General features: G+C 58.7%; 1 protein-coding gene across 4 annotated transcripts; it reads left to right on the top strand.

The window, feature by feature from the left end:
* Positions 1-282: 282 nt before the first annotated feature.
* Positions 283-15,047, top strand: SYNDIG1L (synapse differentiation inducing 1 like). 4 transcript variants are annotated; one of them, XM_083838699.1, is made up of 4 exons: positions 283-422; positions 9,377-9,930; positions 11,299-11,436; positions 13,343-15,047. In XM_083838699.1, the coding sequence occupies exons 2-4, from the start codon at positions 9,400-9,402 to the stop codon at positions 13,499-13,501; spliced, it is 828 nt and encodes a 275-aa protein (XP_083694825.1). In that variant the 5' UTR covers positions 283-422; positions 9,377-9,399; the 3' UTR covers positions 13,502-15,047. The 4 variants fall into 4 exon arrangements, with proteins under 4 accessions (XP_083694825.1, XP_083694827.1, XP_083694826.1 ...); XM_083838701.1 differs by having other exon boundaries at positions 292-422; positions 9,476-9,930; XM_083838700.1 differs by lacking the exon at positions 283-422 and adding an exon at positions 625-1,470.
* The last annotated feature ends 832 nt before the right edge of the window (positions 15,048-15,879 follow it).

Here is a 15,879-nt window from a genome sequence, read left to right as displayed (position 1 = left end):
CCGCGGCTCGCCGCCTTGCCGGGGGCTCCCCCCGGGCGCTGGGGTGGGGGGGGGGGCGGGGAGCGGCGAGCGCTGCGCCCTGGCGAAGGCAGGGAGCGGGAGGCAGCGGAGCCGCTTCCAGCCTCGCCGTCTGAACGGGCGGCGGGGGACGGAGCCGCGCCGGGAGGAGGCTCCTGGAAAAGGGAACCGGGAGCCGGCGAACCGGCCGTGCTCCGCCGCCGGGCGCACCGGGGCGCGCTGCCGCCGCCGCCAGCGGAGGGCTCCGCCGCCTCCCGGCCGGCTCCGTGCCCGCCGGCCCTGCCCGGGGCCCCCCCGCGCCGCTCCCCGCAGCCCTCGCCCCGCCGCAGCGCGGCCCCCCCGCCGCGGCCATGCCCGCCGCCGCCCCGCCGCCGCCGCTCCAACTTCGCGGCTGAGCCCCGCAGGTAAGGGACCGAGCTCCGGGCAGGGGGAGCTGCCGGTCCTTGGCGGGGGGGAAGGATGGGGATGGAGGGGGGACGGGGGTCCCGGGGGGAATAAATAGGAAACGGGGGGGGGGGGGGGGGGCTGTCGGGCCGAGCCGGGGGGCTGCGAGATGGAGAAAGCGGGTAGTGGGCAGCCGGGGAGGGAGCAGCTGCTAATGGGGCCGGGGGGCGGGTGGGGGGGCGAAATGGAAGGATTTCGGGAAAAGTTTTGCAGGCCAGCTACGGCACGGGAGCTGCAATGGCACCGCGCGCTGCTGCCTGAACGGGAGGCAGCCTGCGGGTCTCCCGGCCGGGCAACTCGGCCGCCCGCCGAAGCTGGGGGCTGCCTGCCCTCCTGGCCGGCCGCTGGAGCCCCCCGAGCCCCCCCCCCCCGGCTCCCCCCGGGCAGCGGCAGGGGAAGGGACGGGGCTCGCTCCCGCAGCCGTGGGCAGCGGGGAGCCGCGCCCGCACCGTGCCCCGCCGGAGCCGCACCTCCTGCCGGTGCCCCTGTGCCTGCCTGTGCCCGGGGGAAGAGCCGGGAGCCGAGAGTTGGGAAGGGAAGTGCTTTCATCAGTGTCTGACCGGCGCCTGTTTATAATTCCTTCTCCAAAGCTGCTGCGGGTTTCGCGAAACCTAGGCTCTTCGCCACCGAGCCACTTTGCCGGGTTGCTTGCTTTGCCTCTGAAAAACAAATCGCCTCTCCCTCAGCTCAGGGTCTGCCACCGGTAGAAACCTTTTTCCCCCAGGAGGACCCCGAGTGGAAGGCAGCACTACGTAAATAACAGGGCTAACCAGGGGAGCGGGGTCTGAGGCTGCCTGCAACGACACGAGGCAAAAAAAGCCCCGGTCTCCTGGGGATAATAGCTGGTTACTTTGTAGGCTGTCAGGAGAAGGAATTACCCAATCAAAAATGTAGTGGCTGCATTTCTCCGGCAAAAGTTTCTCGTGTCAGGAAAATGGCTGGCAGATCGAAAGCTTCGGGGAGCTGAATCGGCTTCACTTCAACTCCCTGAACCACCATCAGAGGCAGGTAATAAACACGGTTATTAAAGAATGAGTAATTTGCTGCAGCTCTGGCGCGGTGAATTTGTACAGCAAATCCCGGCTTTTGCCTGGTACCAAACCCCTCCTTGCCCTCTGAGGTGGAGGAGGAAGAGGTGAAGCCCACAGCTCTGCCCATCCCGCCCCCAACCCCGTTGGCATCAGACCCTCCAGACACTGAAGCACCGTGCCCCTTCCCCAGGTCTCTCACCTCTTCTCGACCACTGCCCTCCCTCCCGTTTAACAGCCATGCCCGGAGTTGTTTTCTAGCTCTCTTGCAAGCATTTTCTCTGAATCCGGCAGATTTTTTGCTCTTTTCTGCCTATTTTCTAAAGCTGGGCCTGAGACTGGCAGGCACTGCTCGTGGTACAAGTTCGAGGGGGTTATTTTAGGCCGGATCTTGAGCCAGCTTTTCTCTATCTGTAGAATTAGTGATGGGCAAATGATTGACTTTTCCAGCTGAAGAGCCAAGCCACAGCACTGAGACAGGGGAAAAAAAAAAAAAGTCCGTTATAGATTTCCTCCAAATAGTCTTACTGCTGCTGCTTCTTAGCGAAGCGAAAAAGGCAGCAAAGCAGTCCAAATGCCTTGGTCAGCCTGGAGGGGAAAGCTCCGCTCATCTCCAGTGTTTTTCAGGTTCCTCGCTTCCAACAGCTTCCTTTCGGAGCGAAACGTTTCATCTCTCTCTTGAAAAACAGAGGCAGGCGCAGGGTTTGTCCCCAGGCTCTGTTTCTGGAGAACCAACTGATCGCGTGACAATTTCCACCCGGCCCCGTGGGGCCAGGTCGAGCCTCCCCAGCCACGGTGGAGCTCTGGGGCTGGGCTCTCCCCGAACGCCCCACGGACCCCACAGACCCCAAAACGCTGGGCAGGGTGAGATGGCCGGGGCTGCGGCTGGTCCCCGTGCAGCAGGGATGTGCTGGGAGCATGCAGACGGCAACTGGGGGTTTTAGGGGTGCAGCCTGAGCGCAGTGCCAGGAAGGGCTGGTCTAAATCCAGCCCGGGGAAGAGCAGTGAGCCAGAAAAAGAGGGAAAGCACGGATACAGCAAAGGCAAAGGCAAGCTCAGGGGGGCACTCAGCAAGCCGTGGTCAGGACTTGACAGAGACATTAAAAAGAGTATGTGACATCGGTTTTCATCATCTCTTTCCAGCCCTATGGCAGATAACCCAGCAGTCATGCCCAGCGTGTCTTTGCCCTTGCAGATGCTCCTGGCTGCCCCAGAGGGCCGCAGGGCCAGCAAGAGCTGCCAGAAAGGGCTGCACCTGGGTGACAGCCTAACCTTTGGGGTTTGTTTGGAGCAGGAACGGAGGGATCTCTTCCTCCGCTGGCGACCAGCTGGCTGCACCCACGATAAGCACAGGCCATGTTTGGAAACTTAGGGCTTGGAAAAATAAGCTAGAGAAGTGCCATGCCCAGAGCGTAAGTTCGTTTTTAAAGGGAGAGCAGATTATTGGCAAATGAATTAAACATCTGAAGTGTGCAGGGGCACAGGGGTGCCCCAGGAGAACGGGGCCGCAGTAAGCACGGTGGAAATAGCCCTGAGCAGAATGAAGGCAGATAAAATAAACAGGACGGCGGGGAAAGAAGGTGATGGCATGCGCCAGCCTTCAGGGTGGTTATGAATCATTTGTGCATATATGTTTTAAACAGAGACAAATGAGCAGTCCCTAACAACTGCTTTACATTGCCAGCCTCGGCTGGCAGAGGGGGGGACTCGGAGGGAGATCCGGGATGAAGCTGCGTGCTGTGCTGGGCTATCAGCGAGCTGAGCTGCAAGGTGGACATTTCACTGTCCCCACACCCTGGTGCCCACTGCCAGCTGTGTCCCCGTCTTGCACTGGCCCAGGTCTCAGCTGGTTCAGGTCTCTCTCCTGGAGGAAAGCAGGGTGCCGTTTGCCAGGTCACTCCCGCGCTGGGTGACAGGCTGTGGCCGGGGGAGCACCTCAGGGTGCCATGCCCTGGGGGTCCTCACATGAAGGAACAGAGCCTTGAAGCGGAGACGGTGGGACTGGAGCAAAGTGTGACATGGAGGAAGTCGGGAGAGGAGCTTGGAGCTGTCTGGGATACCCACCATGTTCAGCTCAATGCTAGGTATAAATAGTGATGGGGAAAATGTGATGGGAAACCGAAGACTGTGACCACTAGCGTAGGAAAACCAGCCATGAGTAAAATTACAGCCTGCAGGCACGAGCTTCTCTGTGCCTTCCAGCAGCAGCAAGAACACCCTGGCAATAGGCGAGCCTTCGGGGAACTCCGAGAGCTGCTCCTGGCAGCGCGGGCTTGGTGTCCGTGTGGGCAGCCCACGCAGGGAGCCTGGTCCAGGCAAGGAACGGGTCTGCCTCCGGGCTGCGAGCTCTTGCCAGAGACAAGGCCCAGTAATTTTGGTTCCCAGTAGCCCTACGCACACGGGTGTTTCCAAGCAGGCTGTAGCACTGAGGGCCGGGTGCCAGTACCTGTCTCTCCACAGGGCTTCGGGTGCAGCAGCCATGGTATTTCCTGAGGGTGGTCCTGAGCTGGGCAAGGGGAGCTTGAAGCCTGCCCCAGCCTGAGCTGATGTTCCTCCTGGCTGGTGATTTGGGTGCTGCAGCAGCATGGGAATTTGCTTTCCCTTGCCCCTGGGCTGGAATTCTGTGGCCGAGCTCTCCTGGCGGGCTGGTGCCTCCAAGGGCTGGCGATGCTGAGCGACAGCCCCAGCAGCCTCCCCGCGCTGGAGTCATCGCGCTGACCCGCGCTTCCCCCCAGCAATCCCTCCTGGTCATCAAACCAATGTTTGGCAACGCACAAAGGCCTCCGGTGGGAGTTATCAATCGGTTTTGACTGGCACCGGGAGCTCCCGCTGCTCACCAGGGCTGGCTGCCGGGCGCTCTGCGGGGCCGGAGGTTGGGTGGGCGCAAGGGCACAAGTCCCCAGGGCTGAGCTGATGGTCCCAGCGTGGCTGTCGGCACCTCCAGGGCTCACCCAGCCCCAGTCCTGTCCTGGCCACGTCCCCGGCCCAATGCTGCCGACCAGGTCACCCCTCGGGCAGCTGCCCCACGGCCGCCCCACAGCCTGCAGCACTGGGGCAGCCCCTGCATCGCCCCCTCCGCTCCCGCATCCCGCACCCCGAGCCAGGCTGCGGGAACTCCTGCCAGCAGCTTTGTTTGCTTGTTGGTGTCTCTCCAGCTGAAAAAAAAAAGGACACGGAGAGAGTCCGGACGTGCTAATTTTACACCCAGCCGCCCCCCCAGCCGTGTGTCTCACCACCACCCCTCTCCTCCATCCCTCCTCCATCCTTCCCAGCTCGGTGAGCCCCCTCCTCGCAGCCGGGGCACGCATTTTGGGGCTCCCCCCGGTACCTTCCCACCCCGTGCCTTCCCACGCCGTGCCTTCCCACGGCCCCCGCGCTGCGTGGAGCACCTGGGACATCTAGCGGCCACCTCTCCAAACGCCGGGCCCGAGGGGCCGCGGTGGCAGTGGCCCCCCGGGGGGCAGGACGGCCGGGGCGGGGGGCAGCCCACCTGCCCTCGCTCGGAGCTCACGGCCAGGGTTAATTTCCAGTGGTTCAGGGGCTGGGGCGGCTGCTCCCGAAGCGCCCCGGGGGCTGGGTGTGCTGTTGCTCCCCGTTAGGAGCAGCGCAGGAGCTCTGAGCGCAGCTGGGTGGAAACGCCGCTGCAGGGAAACGTTTTACCCAGGGAGAGTAAAGGCTCGGTTTCCACCTGGAAATTGCCCGATTTGACTCGCGAAGCTTCAGAAGCAGCCCGCCGCGTCCCAGTTCTCGGAGCAATTTAGTCTCTGCTGGAGCCGGGAGCCCGCTGCCGAGGCCCTGGCTCTGTACCCGTTAGGAGATCAGACGAGTGCTGTTGTGCTCACCCCTTTCCAGCTCCATCAAACCGGCTGCATTGAAGTTGTGAACCTGCTGCTTCCCATCACGAACACGCTCAGCTGTCCTCCCTCTAACCCGCGCCTGTTGGCTCCGTGTCGCTTCTCCCCCTCCGCTGCCCCCACCGTGCCCCTTTGCTCCTCTGGGTGCCACAGCTGCCACCACGTGTCCTCATTCCTCATTCCTCCTCCGCCAGCCGGAGCACGGCTGCTTTCCGCAGTGATGCCTGCTGGCCTGATAAAAGGGTTTTCTTCCCCCCTCGAGCCGCACGTGACCCTGCGGGCTCACAGCTGTGACGGGAAGGGTGCTGGCCGCATCTCCTCCACGATCCTGCTCCATCAGGAGTGGGTCCACTGCTGTCCTGGGGCTACGGCAGCCGCACCTGTCCGTGATGCTGCTTCCCAGCAGTTCGTGCTGTCCCCTGCCCTCAGACCCGTCAGGGACACGGCAGCACAGCGGGCATCACTCCCTGAGCACACCAGCCTGCGGGGTGCTGGTCCCAAGGGAAAGCCTCCGGCCAGGCAGGGCTGACCTTCTCGCTCGGGAGCCTGGGGACGTGCAAAGAAATCACAACCTTCTAATGAGCCCGGAAAGCCAGGCAGGGTGTTTGCTTGACAGGGCAATTAGACGATGATTGATTCCTGGAACAGCTACTTAATTCGTCATTAACTGGGCTTATCGCGGCCAGCATCTGTGCCGAGGGTCCCAGCGAGGGCTGCGCCGCCAACCCGTGCCAGCCACGGGGCTGGGGTGCGGAGCCGGGCTGCACGATGTGCAGAGCTGGATTTGGTACCTTGTTATTGTCAGGCCTTATTTTGGCTCTCTGCATCCAGCACTGGGCTGGAGAATGCTGCAGCTGCCCAGGGGAGCCTGGGGGAGCCCAGGGGGATGAAGCAGTTTGCAGGGAGCCAGCGTTTGCTCCTGTCCTCTGCAGGGCTCAGCCTGCCCCCAGTGACAGTCAGTCGGCTGAGGCACGGGGCTCTGCCCCCCGGGGGTGTCCCCACGGCCCAGGAGGTGTGTGCACGCTTGTGTTTGGGCATCTTCCCCTGCCCCAAAGATATCTCGCTGCTGCTGCTGCCTGCTGCCAGTACCGTGGGGCGAATGGCTATGCGTGCTGTCCTGTCACGCTTGACATGAGGCTGGAGAACGTCTGTTCCTCACCACTCTGGGCTTTTTCGGCTTCCTTGCTTTCATCTGCCTGCTCCGTTCCTCTTCCCCCAAGCCTGGTTATTACCAGGCTTATTTTATTCAGTCCCAGTGTGGCTGAATTCTCTGTGGGATCCAGATAAAACGAATGGGGTTTGGGGAGGACCGCAGGGCTGCATTGGTTCTTTCCATCCCTGCACGTGCGCAGGCAGGGTTGTTCTTCACTCTCCCTGCTATTCCCCCCAAGTATTATCTCTGATGTTTTTATGGCCCAGGGCACAGCACAGTCCTGCCCTGCAGACACGTGCTGTTGTGGTCAGCCCAGTGCCGGGACTGGGTGCTACAGCTGCACTCCGTGGTCTCATTGCATCTGTGTGAGAATGGCAGTGAGGTCTTCATTCTTCATTTCCTCCTGGTCCCGGCAGCCCTGTTATCGCCCCATGCTTCCCCCAGGGAGAGGAGCTGCTGGCCACGGCTCCCCATGTGGCCACAAGGACCCCTCCTGCAGCCCCCTGCTGGAGGTGGCAGCCCCACCTCATCCAGGTCGTGCACTTGTCTTCCCCAAAACCTCCCAACAGCCTCTTGCCTCCTCTTCACAGCAGCACCCCAAACTCCCAGACAGGAAGGCAACAAGGAAAAGAGAGTTTAGTGCAGGTCAATCTTTTCTAACCCCAGAGGGTACAAGAACCACGGACTCCTAGATGTGACCTGAGTCAGTCAGCCCATCTCCCATCAGCTGGACCCTTCAGCATCCTTCAGGATGCCCCATGTGAGCAGTCACCTCCAGCAGTAGCCCAGCTGTGTAGTGGGCTCTTCCCACCCTGGTCTATGATTTTTCATGGCTTTTTTTTCCCTGAGATTTGCTGCTGGTGGCTCTGCTGTGCCCCTTTCACCACCCCCATCTACACCTGTGCTTCAGAGCACGCACCCTGAGCACTCCCTGCCTTCTCCCACGCCACTTTTTGGGTTCCTAATGCCTCAAGGCCCCTTTCCCTTCTTTCCTCAGCCCATGTGCTGAGCGCTTCCCAGGCAGCAGCTTTGCCACACACCTCTCTCCCTCCTCGAAATCGCTGCCAACGACCTGGTGCATGACAAGCAGCAGCCTCCACGCCTGCAGCATCCTCTTGCCAGCAGCCTGCCCACAGCCCGGCTGCGGCTGCTTCCCAGCACATTTGGGCTCGGATCTCAGCAGGTTCCCATCCCTCCCCACCGTGGTTCAGTGCCAGAAACACTTCTGGAGACGAGGTGTTGATGCCTCACCACAACCGTCAGCTTTCTCTTGCTGGACCTTGGTGTCCTGCTTCATGGTGTCCCGCTCTGGGTTGGGCTGCTACATTGAAGTGATGCTCAGGGTCTGGTCAGCCATTATCGTTTCATTAAAAAAGAAAAGTATTTTATTGGAAATCTGATCTGCATGTTGAGGTAAGCAAAGAAGATGTTTGTGCTTTCCTCACCTGGAAGCGGGGAGGAGGCTTTGTGCTCCGAGCATGTTTCTTTGGCTCTGTGCAGGAAATAAAATGATCTGTGTTACCAATAGGCATCGCCTTTAAATATTGTGAAAATACTTCGCAGCCATCTGCCACAGGAGCCACTGAGTGCTTTATTAGTAAGGTGGGAGGGTGAAGAAAGGAGACAATGATTTGGGGGAGGGAGGTGTGGAGGGCACTCGCCAAAATGCGCAGTGCTTTAGCGATGCAGGAGTGCTTTTGAATGGCTTCATTTTCCTGAACAGCTTTCCAAAATGTGACAACCGCTGCCAAAACAAAACCCATCAATGAGGACATTTACAACAGGCTACAGCACTAAAACCTGTGCACTATGGCAGAATTTGGCCAAGGGGAACAGGACCGCTTGGGAGGCAATTGGGCTTTTCACTCCCTGGAGCGTTCGACTCCAACTCCTTCATTTCTATTTTCTTCCCGAGGGTTGGTTTGAAGCCAAGGTGATGCACCTCCCGTCAGAAAGGCTGGTGCACCACTGGGAGCCCTGTAGCAGGTGGCAGCGTGCCTCTGCCACGCAGCATCCTGCAGAGGAAGCAGCTGCAGGGGTCTCTGGAGAGGAGAAGCAACCTTTGGGGTTACGAGGCAAGAGGGTGGCACGCTCCAGGAGCTGGGAATGTGCTGGAGAGCAGCTGTAAAACACAGCACTTGGGTACCGAGGAGCACAGAGCAATTGTTTCTCTCTCCTGGGGGATTTGGATAGCTCACTATGCATTTTCTTTGTGCCAAGGTGGGTTGGAGAGCCAAAATAGCAAACGCTCCTCAGAAGAAACTGGGTTGAAACATTTCATCTCAGAAATTTTCATGCCAAAAAGAAAAAAAAAAAAAGAAAGCAGCACGGTGTTTCAGCGCTCTGAAATGGAGGAATGGAACAGGGAGAGGAATTTTCCTGAGGCAGAAATTGGTGTTGACATCTGTAGCTGAGGGATCCTGGCTTTCCTTGACTGCTGCCTCCTCGTGCTCCAGCCCTAGAAATCAGCCTGTGTCCATGAAAGCCGTTAGCTGAGCACGTAATGCCCACAGGGCTGTAACTCCCCATGCCAGCCTCCACTTTGGGAATTCAGGAGGGCCCCTCACGTGGATGTCAGCCTCTTAGCTACTTCTGTGCGGTTACGCTTTGCAGCAGCACAAATTAGGAACCAGCACAAAAGATGCAGAAGGTCCTTTCCTGTCAGGCTGCGCGTGGCCATCTCAAGATGCATTATAGATACAGCAAATCCTCATCTTAATCCAGCCTGAATCAGAGCTTCTTGTCACACGGCTGCATCCTTATCGTGCTGGGGAGGGACGAGGAGATGCTCAGTTTGCCGAGATAGCATTCAAGCTGGGGAAAAGGGGGGGAGGGCTCTTGTTTTCCCTAGCGTTGCCAAATCCTTCTGTTCCCGCTAGCCTCGCCGTGACATCGGCTCCACATGGGCGACAGGCGTTTCGGCTGCCGTGCCTCGCTGAAGTACCAGCTCTTCCCTCCCACTCTCTCTGCTCCCGCAGGATCGCTCTCCCCCTCCGCCGGCAGCATGGAGAGCGTGCGCGAGCTCCAGGACCCGCTCCTGGCCAAGGCCCACGGGCACCTCCGCGGCACCTACTCCTACCACCAGCATCACAGCCAGGACTACCCCAGCCACCGCTGCCAAGGGAAACTGTACTCCTACATCTTCCAGAACACGGGCGGTGCCAGGACTCACCAGCTGCTGGACGCCAGTTCCCTGCAGCTGGCTGTCGAAGCCTTGTACGGCCCCAACTTCATCCTCGTGAAGGATGAGACCGCTCTCAAGGCCAAGGACAGCAAGGCGGAAAGCTGTGAGACCACTTTCACGGAAAGCAAAGAGGCTCCGTCTGAAGGTCCTGACGGGCACGACGCGCAAGGGTCACGCCTGGTAGAAAGCGACATCCGCATCCAAACGGTGTCCTACGAGGTGGAGGAGGAGGAGCTGCAGGAGTACGAGGTGAGCTTTGCGCGGTGGGACGGCACCAAACACCTCCTCTGGTAACTCTGGGCCACCTTCTTGGTCACACATTTCCTCTTCTTTCCCTTTAGCTTCGCTCCCTGACCCCACCACCTCCTGTCTCACCCCTCCCTCTCTGTGCACCCAGGATTTCTTCCTTCTCCTTATAATTTCCACTCCCTTTTCCTCACAGCAGACCTCAGGAGGAGGCCGCCGCGGGGAGGTGGGGCTGTCTCTGCAGCACCCTTAGGATGACAGGGACCCTTCAAGAACGGGTGGTGTCGAAGGGGCAAAACTGTGGCTGCTGTGGTGCTGGAGTTAATAGGAACTAGCAGCCATGTTGCACAACAGCAAAACTCACATGCCTGATGCCAGCACAAGAAAGCTTAATGTATCGAGGCAGGATGAACCTTGCATTGAAAGAACAGGAGCTGGCAAAGCGGCCCTGTCCTGCATAGCGCCCGGGACCTGGAAGGGTGGCAGCATGTCCCTGAGGCCTAGTGGAGCGGGTGCCTGGGGGGCCGATGCCGGCGGTGTGGCCTGCCCAGCCCGTAGCACGGCTCTGCCACGGCTCCGTGCCTCTCCCGCAGACGCGTGTCGCTCGGAGGGCAGGCTGCTGGCAAAGCCGTGGCCGAATGCAGGCGGGCTCACGGCAGCCGATCTGAGAAATGGGATTGCTAAGAGGACAGGACACATCGCCGCTCCGCTTCAGCCGCTTTCCCTCAATTTCTAAATTAGTTTAGCGGGATATCGATCTACCGGTCCCTAATGGGGATAAGGCACTTTGTTTAAGTTTGTTTAAGCTGACAAACAGCCGGTTCCACCAGAGCTCAAGATACTTCAGTGTAAGAATATCTCCCAGGGAAATCCCAGACCCCCAGCAAGCGAGCTCAGCGTTTGCTCTGGCAGGGAGCCGAGGAGCGGCTCTGCTCCTGAATGTGCTGAGCTACGGGTTTTCTCATCAAACCAGGCTGAGACGCTGAGATATTTCTGAAACTCACCCCTTGAACCTGCAGGTAGGAAACGTGAGAATATGTGGTGGGATCAGGATGGAGCAGGAGGTGGGGGAAAGGCCTGAGAGGCAGCCTCGGGACGGCAGCGTAGTGAGGAGCCTGGTGGCACAAGGAGATGGGCACATGCAGCCCCTTCTCTCCTGCCCTGCCAGGTCGGGGAGCAAACTGCTGGGGGGCTTGGGGTGCTGTCAGTCACTTCCTCCATCCCTGCATGCTGCTCTGGCAGGGCTCTGATTCACGCAGGGTCGTTAGGAGTGGATGACGGGGCCAGCTTGGCCATGGGGCAGCTCATGGACGTGCTGGTGGAGCTTCCTACCAACCTTCCTACCAGCCCTGACTTCATCCCTTTTTGCAGAGCGACTCCTCCAGTGACAGCGAAAGCGAGGACCATTTCCTAATGCTTCCTCCGCGGGACCACCTGGGCTTGGCCCTGTTCTCCATGCTGTGCTGCTTCTGGCCCCTGGGGATTGCTGCCTTCTACTTCTCCCAAGGGGTAAGAGATGCCCCGGCCCCCTCTGCTTTCCTGCATGTGCTCAGCCCTGGAGCCAGGGTCCTGCAGGGCTCTGGGCACCTTTCTGCTCCTCTCTGTGTTGTGCCCAGGCTCCCGAGGGCTGGGGCAGAGGGATCTCCTGCTCCTGGATGGCTCCACAACTGCTGTGGGGCTGCAAGCCCTCCGGCTCCCGTGTGGGGTACTGGGGGCAGGGTTTTCATTTGGGCCTTCAGGTGCTGTTTGGGGAAGGGGGGCTCCTGTTGGTTTCTTGCTCAGGTTCTCACCCGCCAGAAAAGTGAAGATAACAGCATTTTCCATCTACCCTCCCATTCTCTAGTAGCGTGAGGTCCTGCACCACAATTTCATCTGCACTGAGGTAGCCCATGACCTGGAGACCAGGCACAATGGGGACTCTGGTCTCCCCATCACCCTACAGCTCCGCCATGCCCTTCTCTCTGTTCCTTGTTTTTTGAACCCTGTGAGCCAACACCAGACTGTGTGCAGCTGGAAAGCAGGATCTCATCCAATTAAAACTCCTCCAGGATTCCCAGAAGATCCTGGGTTCGGGGTCTACACAGGGTGTCCAATCCTCATTGCCTTCCCTGGGGAGTAATGCTGCCGAGGGCACCTTTGGGAAAGCAGCAGAAGCTGGAGAGCATGGTGGCCCTCGGGCTGCAGCAGTGTGGAGGAGTTGCTGCTTTCTGCAGGGCTTTGCCCAGAGCCTGCTCGCAGTCACGTTACTGTCAGCCCAGAATAATTCGTGTCGAGCCAGGAGATTCGCTCCGTGTTTGCACGGATGCTGTCGTACCAAGAATAGAAGGGGGACAGGTGTTAAGAAGTTAAATCAAGAAGATAGAAACAGAAATGGAAAAGTATATAACAGGAGCACCTGGCACAGAGCCGGTGAGAGAAAGGGGAAGCTCCAACTGACTGGGACCTGAGAAGTGGCTGATTTCACATTTTGCATGTGGTGCAGGGTAGCACAGTGCATTTGCCATGTGATGATGTGCTTTGTGCAATTCACACGTAGCTCCCTTTGCTATAATTACCACTTAGGTTCACTCTGGTGGCAAGGAGCATCCCTTCAGGCTGTGTCTGTGTGCAGCGTGTGCCCTGATCGCCACAGGGCAGCTTGAGCCCCAGTAGCAAGCGATGCTAAGAGTAGCTCTGGATGCACCCCGTGCACTCAGGGAAGCTGGAATTCTCCAGCCCTGAGAGCTAACACCCACGTTTGCCTCCATCACTGACTCCATAGGCCCTTCTGTGTCAATAGGTTTCAACTGAAGACTCAAAACTGACAAAATCCATTAAATATCATCAAATGGCTTCCTGTTCCTTCATTTTGGTGCTCTCCCAGCCTTCCTAGGATAAAGTGGCTGGGGCTGGGCAGCTGATTCATCTGTGCACTGAACAAGCACAGAAGCCACAGCTCCAGGATAGTCACAGTATTCTTCCCAAGATCTTTTTAAACACAGACTGATCAGCAAAAAATGCAGAGCATCAGCAGACTTCCCGCTTAGCCCACTCAAAGCACCAAAATCTGTTTGCAAAGCGCGGCGATGTAACCACATAAGGAGCCACTTCCATGATAAATTTAGGTATCAAAAAATGCAGGGCTTAGCCTAGGGCCCTTCTCAGGTCCATACAGAGAGGACACCTGCAGAGGGGACATCAGGCCACTTACCTGAGACTCCTCGCTTTGGGTAGGAGATCTAGCCGTCTGGGTTTGCCCATGTTTTAGGTGAGAGAGGCCATTTGGATGCCTGTACACCCCACACGTAGCTGCCACAGTTGAATGGGGCACCTTCCAGCTTGTCCCTGTGCACATCCATCCCCCTGCGCGCGCTGCCTGAACCCGTATCGCAGGGAGATGAGAAGGTACAGCTGTGTGTGCTTCTCCTTCTTCCAGACCAGCAAGGCTGTCTCCAAAGGAGATTTCCACCTGGCCAGCTCAGCTTCCCGCCGAGCTCTCTTCCTTGCGGCGCTCTCCATAACCATCGGCACAGGCGTGTACGTCGGGGTGGTGGTGGCACTCATCGCTTACCTCTCCAAAGGGGGCCACGTGTAGCTGCCGCCTGCACACCAGCGCCGTCCCCAGCCGCCAGCCCTCCTGGGATCAAGCATTCCTGCGGAGCACAGGGTGCCAGCGCTTGCAAGGGCTACTCGCACGGCAGGACCCAGGCTTGGATGCCCTGTGCAGGCTCTTTCCCTTTTCAGACTAACAGCGGATCCTTGGAGATATTCAAAAGCCACCTGGATATGGTCCTGGGCAGCCTGCTCTAGGTGGCACTGGTTGGGCAGGGGGTTGGACCAGATGGCCTCCCGAGGTCCCAGGCAGCCTCAGCCATCCTGTGAGTCTGTGACACCCATTCTGCCCGGTGCTGTGGGGTGACAACATCCAACAGCAGGGAACTGAGCAGCGGGCTGCCTGCTGGGACCAGGAGGAGCACGGTGGAAGACGTGCAAGAGCGATGCCACGTGCTGCTGCCAGCCTGGTGCCACCATCCCTGCTGCAGGGCCGTGGCATCCCTGCGTCCACCGGGCAATGACCGCTCTTTCTTCTGGGCATCCGGGGCCCAGATGTGGTGTCAGGACTCCCATGATGGGGACAACGCTCTCATTTTGGTGCCATGGGTGGCACCTGACCCTTCAGCTGCAGTGAAGGAGGAGGACACAGCATGGACACAACCAAAAGGTCCTGAGGTGCTTTCCGCATCCCCCTCGGGACGGATCCATGGTCACCAGCCCATCCCAGACAAAAAAACAAGGAGCAATGCAAGCTGCAGACACTGATCGTCAAAGGTGTCTGGCAGAGGCAGCAAGGCTGTCCAGCATTTATAACGACTGTCACGATAATTGCAAGTTGGAGCCCCAGGAAGGCTGGCATCCCATGGTGCTCGGCCCTGGGGAGACTTGCAGTGGGAATTTCTGCCCAAGAAGTGATGGGGGGGAGGAACCGGGGGAAAAGATCTCGGCTCTCGGCACTAGGTCGGGGGCTTGAGCACCAAGGGGATGGAGAGGAAAGGCCAGCACAGTGTGCAGAGCTCGGCGTGGGGTGCTGGGAATGAGGGCACAGGGTCCTGAGGGGGGGAAGTCTTGGAGGCAGCACAAGAGATGGGGGCATCTCCGTCATCCAAAGGCAAGGACAAACTGCCCATCCACGTCTACAACTTACTTGTGCCAATTCGTGTGTTGTCAACGGCACACCAAGTGCTTCGGGGTGGCTATGAAAGCAATGACTGCCCCAAAGGGCTCCCCCTCCCCAGTATCCTCCTTGCCCCTCTCTGCCGATGGCTCTGCAAGAGGCGCAGCGTGCCCCTCCGGCTGCGTGTCATTCAATTGTACATTTCACCCTGAAGAAGCATGTTAATGTCTGCGATTTCTGTTGTACTCGAGCCATAAAGGAGAGAAGCACATCAGAGACCTGTTCAGAAGCAGTTCTGAAAGTTCCCATTATCTTTTATAATGTGGAAGAGCTAATAAAGGAGCAGGCAAAAAGGATGCTGTTTGTAATAACGCGGCGCTGGGGCGGGAAGAGGTGAGCTCTGCAGGCTGCCGCGGGAGTGCTGCGATGGCTGGGAGCTGGAGGTGTTTCTGCAGCTCCCTGCGGAGGTTATCATCCAGCTGGTGTCTGGGCAGCTCGGGGGGAGACGTACTGCAACGTAGACCACAGCCGGCAGCCCTTGCGGGGAGCAGGGTGGTATTGGGGCTTTTAGCCATGTGGGGACGGAGGAGAATTAGGTAGAGGATGAAGCGTTTTTGTTCAGGCTGCCTAGAGGAAAGGCTGGAAAAAAAATGAGCTCAAAGAGGGGCAGGAAAATGTGAACGTTAGGAGTGACTAGCCAGGTCGTGCTTCTGATGGTGGAAAGAAGTGATGGGGCGCCTGGGAGAGGTGAGGGACAGCCCCACCCCAGGAGCTGGATGCATGCGATGGGCACGGGGACCGGCCTCCCCCTACCCCCATGGTCCCACTTCTCATCCCCATGGCAGCGTCCCCAGACCTTGCCAGGGCTCGTCCCTAAAAGCCGCTCATCCCTGCACGCCCCTTTGTCTCCTCTAATTGGAGGCACACGGGGCAGGACTGGGCTAATTCCGAAGGACCAACAGAATTAAAGAGAGTTTTCCGCTAATAGCCTGAATCTCTGATGGTCTTGTAAAAGGGGGGAGGGAAGGGGCTGAGCAAGCGCATCCCTAAGGGGGGCATTATGCAAATGGAGAAATTAGTTGGAAACAGCCTGAAGGGAAACATGTGGAAATTGAAATCCAAGGACCAGCATGGAGAATGCTGCTGAATAACTTATCGCAGACTCGCAGCGTCTGCTGCAGCCGCCAGAGCAGAAGGGAAGGAAGCAAAAAGCCTGGGAGCCACGGCAGCTGGGGGAGATGCAAGCTCCAGAAATGTGACTGAGCTAAGAAAATTAAAAAAAAAAAAAAGAAAAGAAAAGA

The sequence above is a fragment of the Anser anser genome, assembly GCF_964211835.1.
Source record: "Anser anser genome assembly, chromosome: 5".
Taxonomy (NCBI): Eukaryota; Metazoa; Chordata; class Aves; order Anseriformes; family Anatidae; genus Anser; species Anser anser.
The sequence above is the reverse complement of the archived record's forward strand: the minus strand, read 5'-3'. Positions and strand labels throughout refer to the sequence as shown.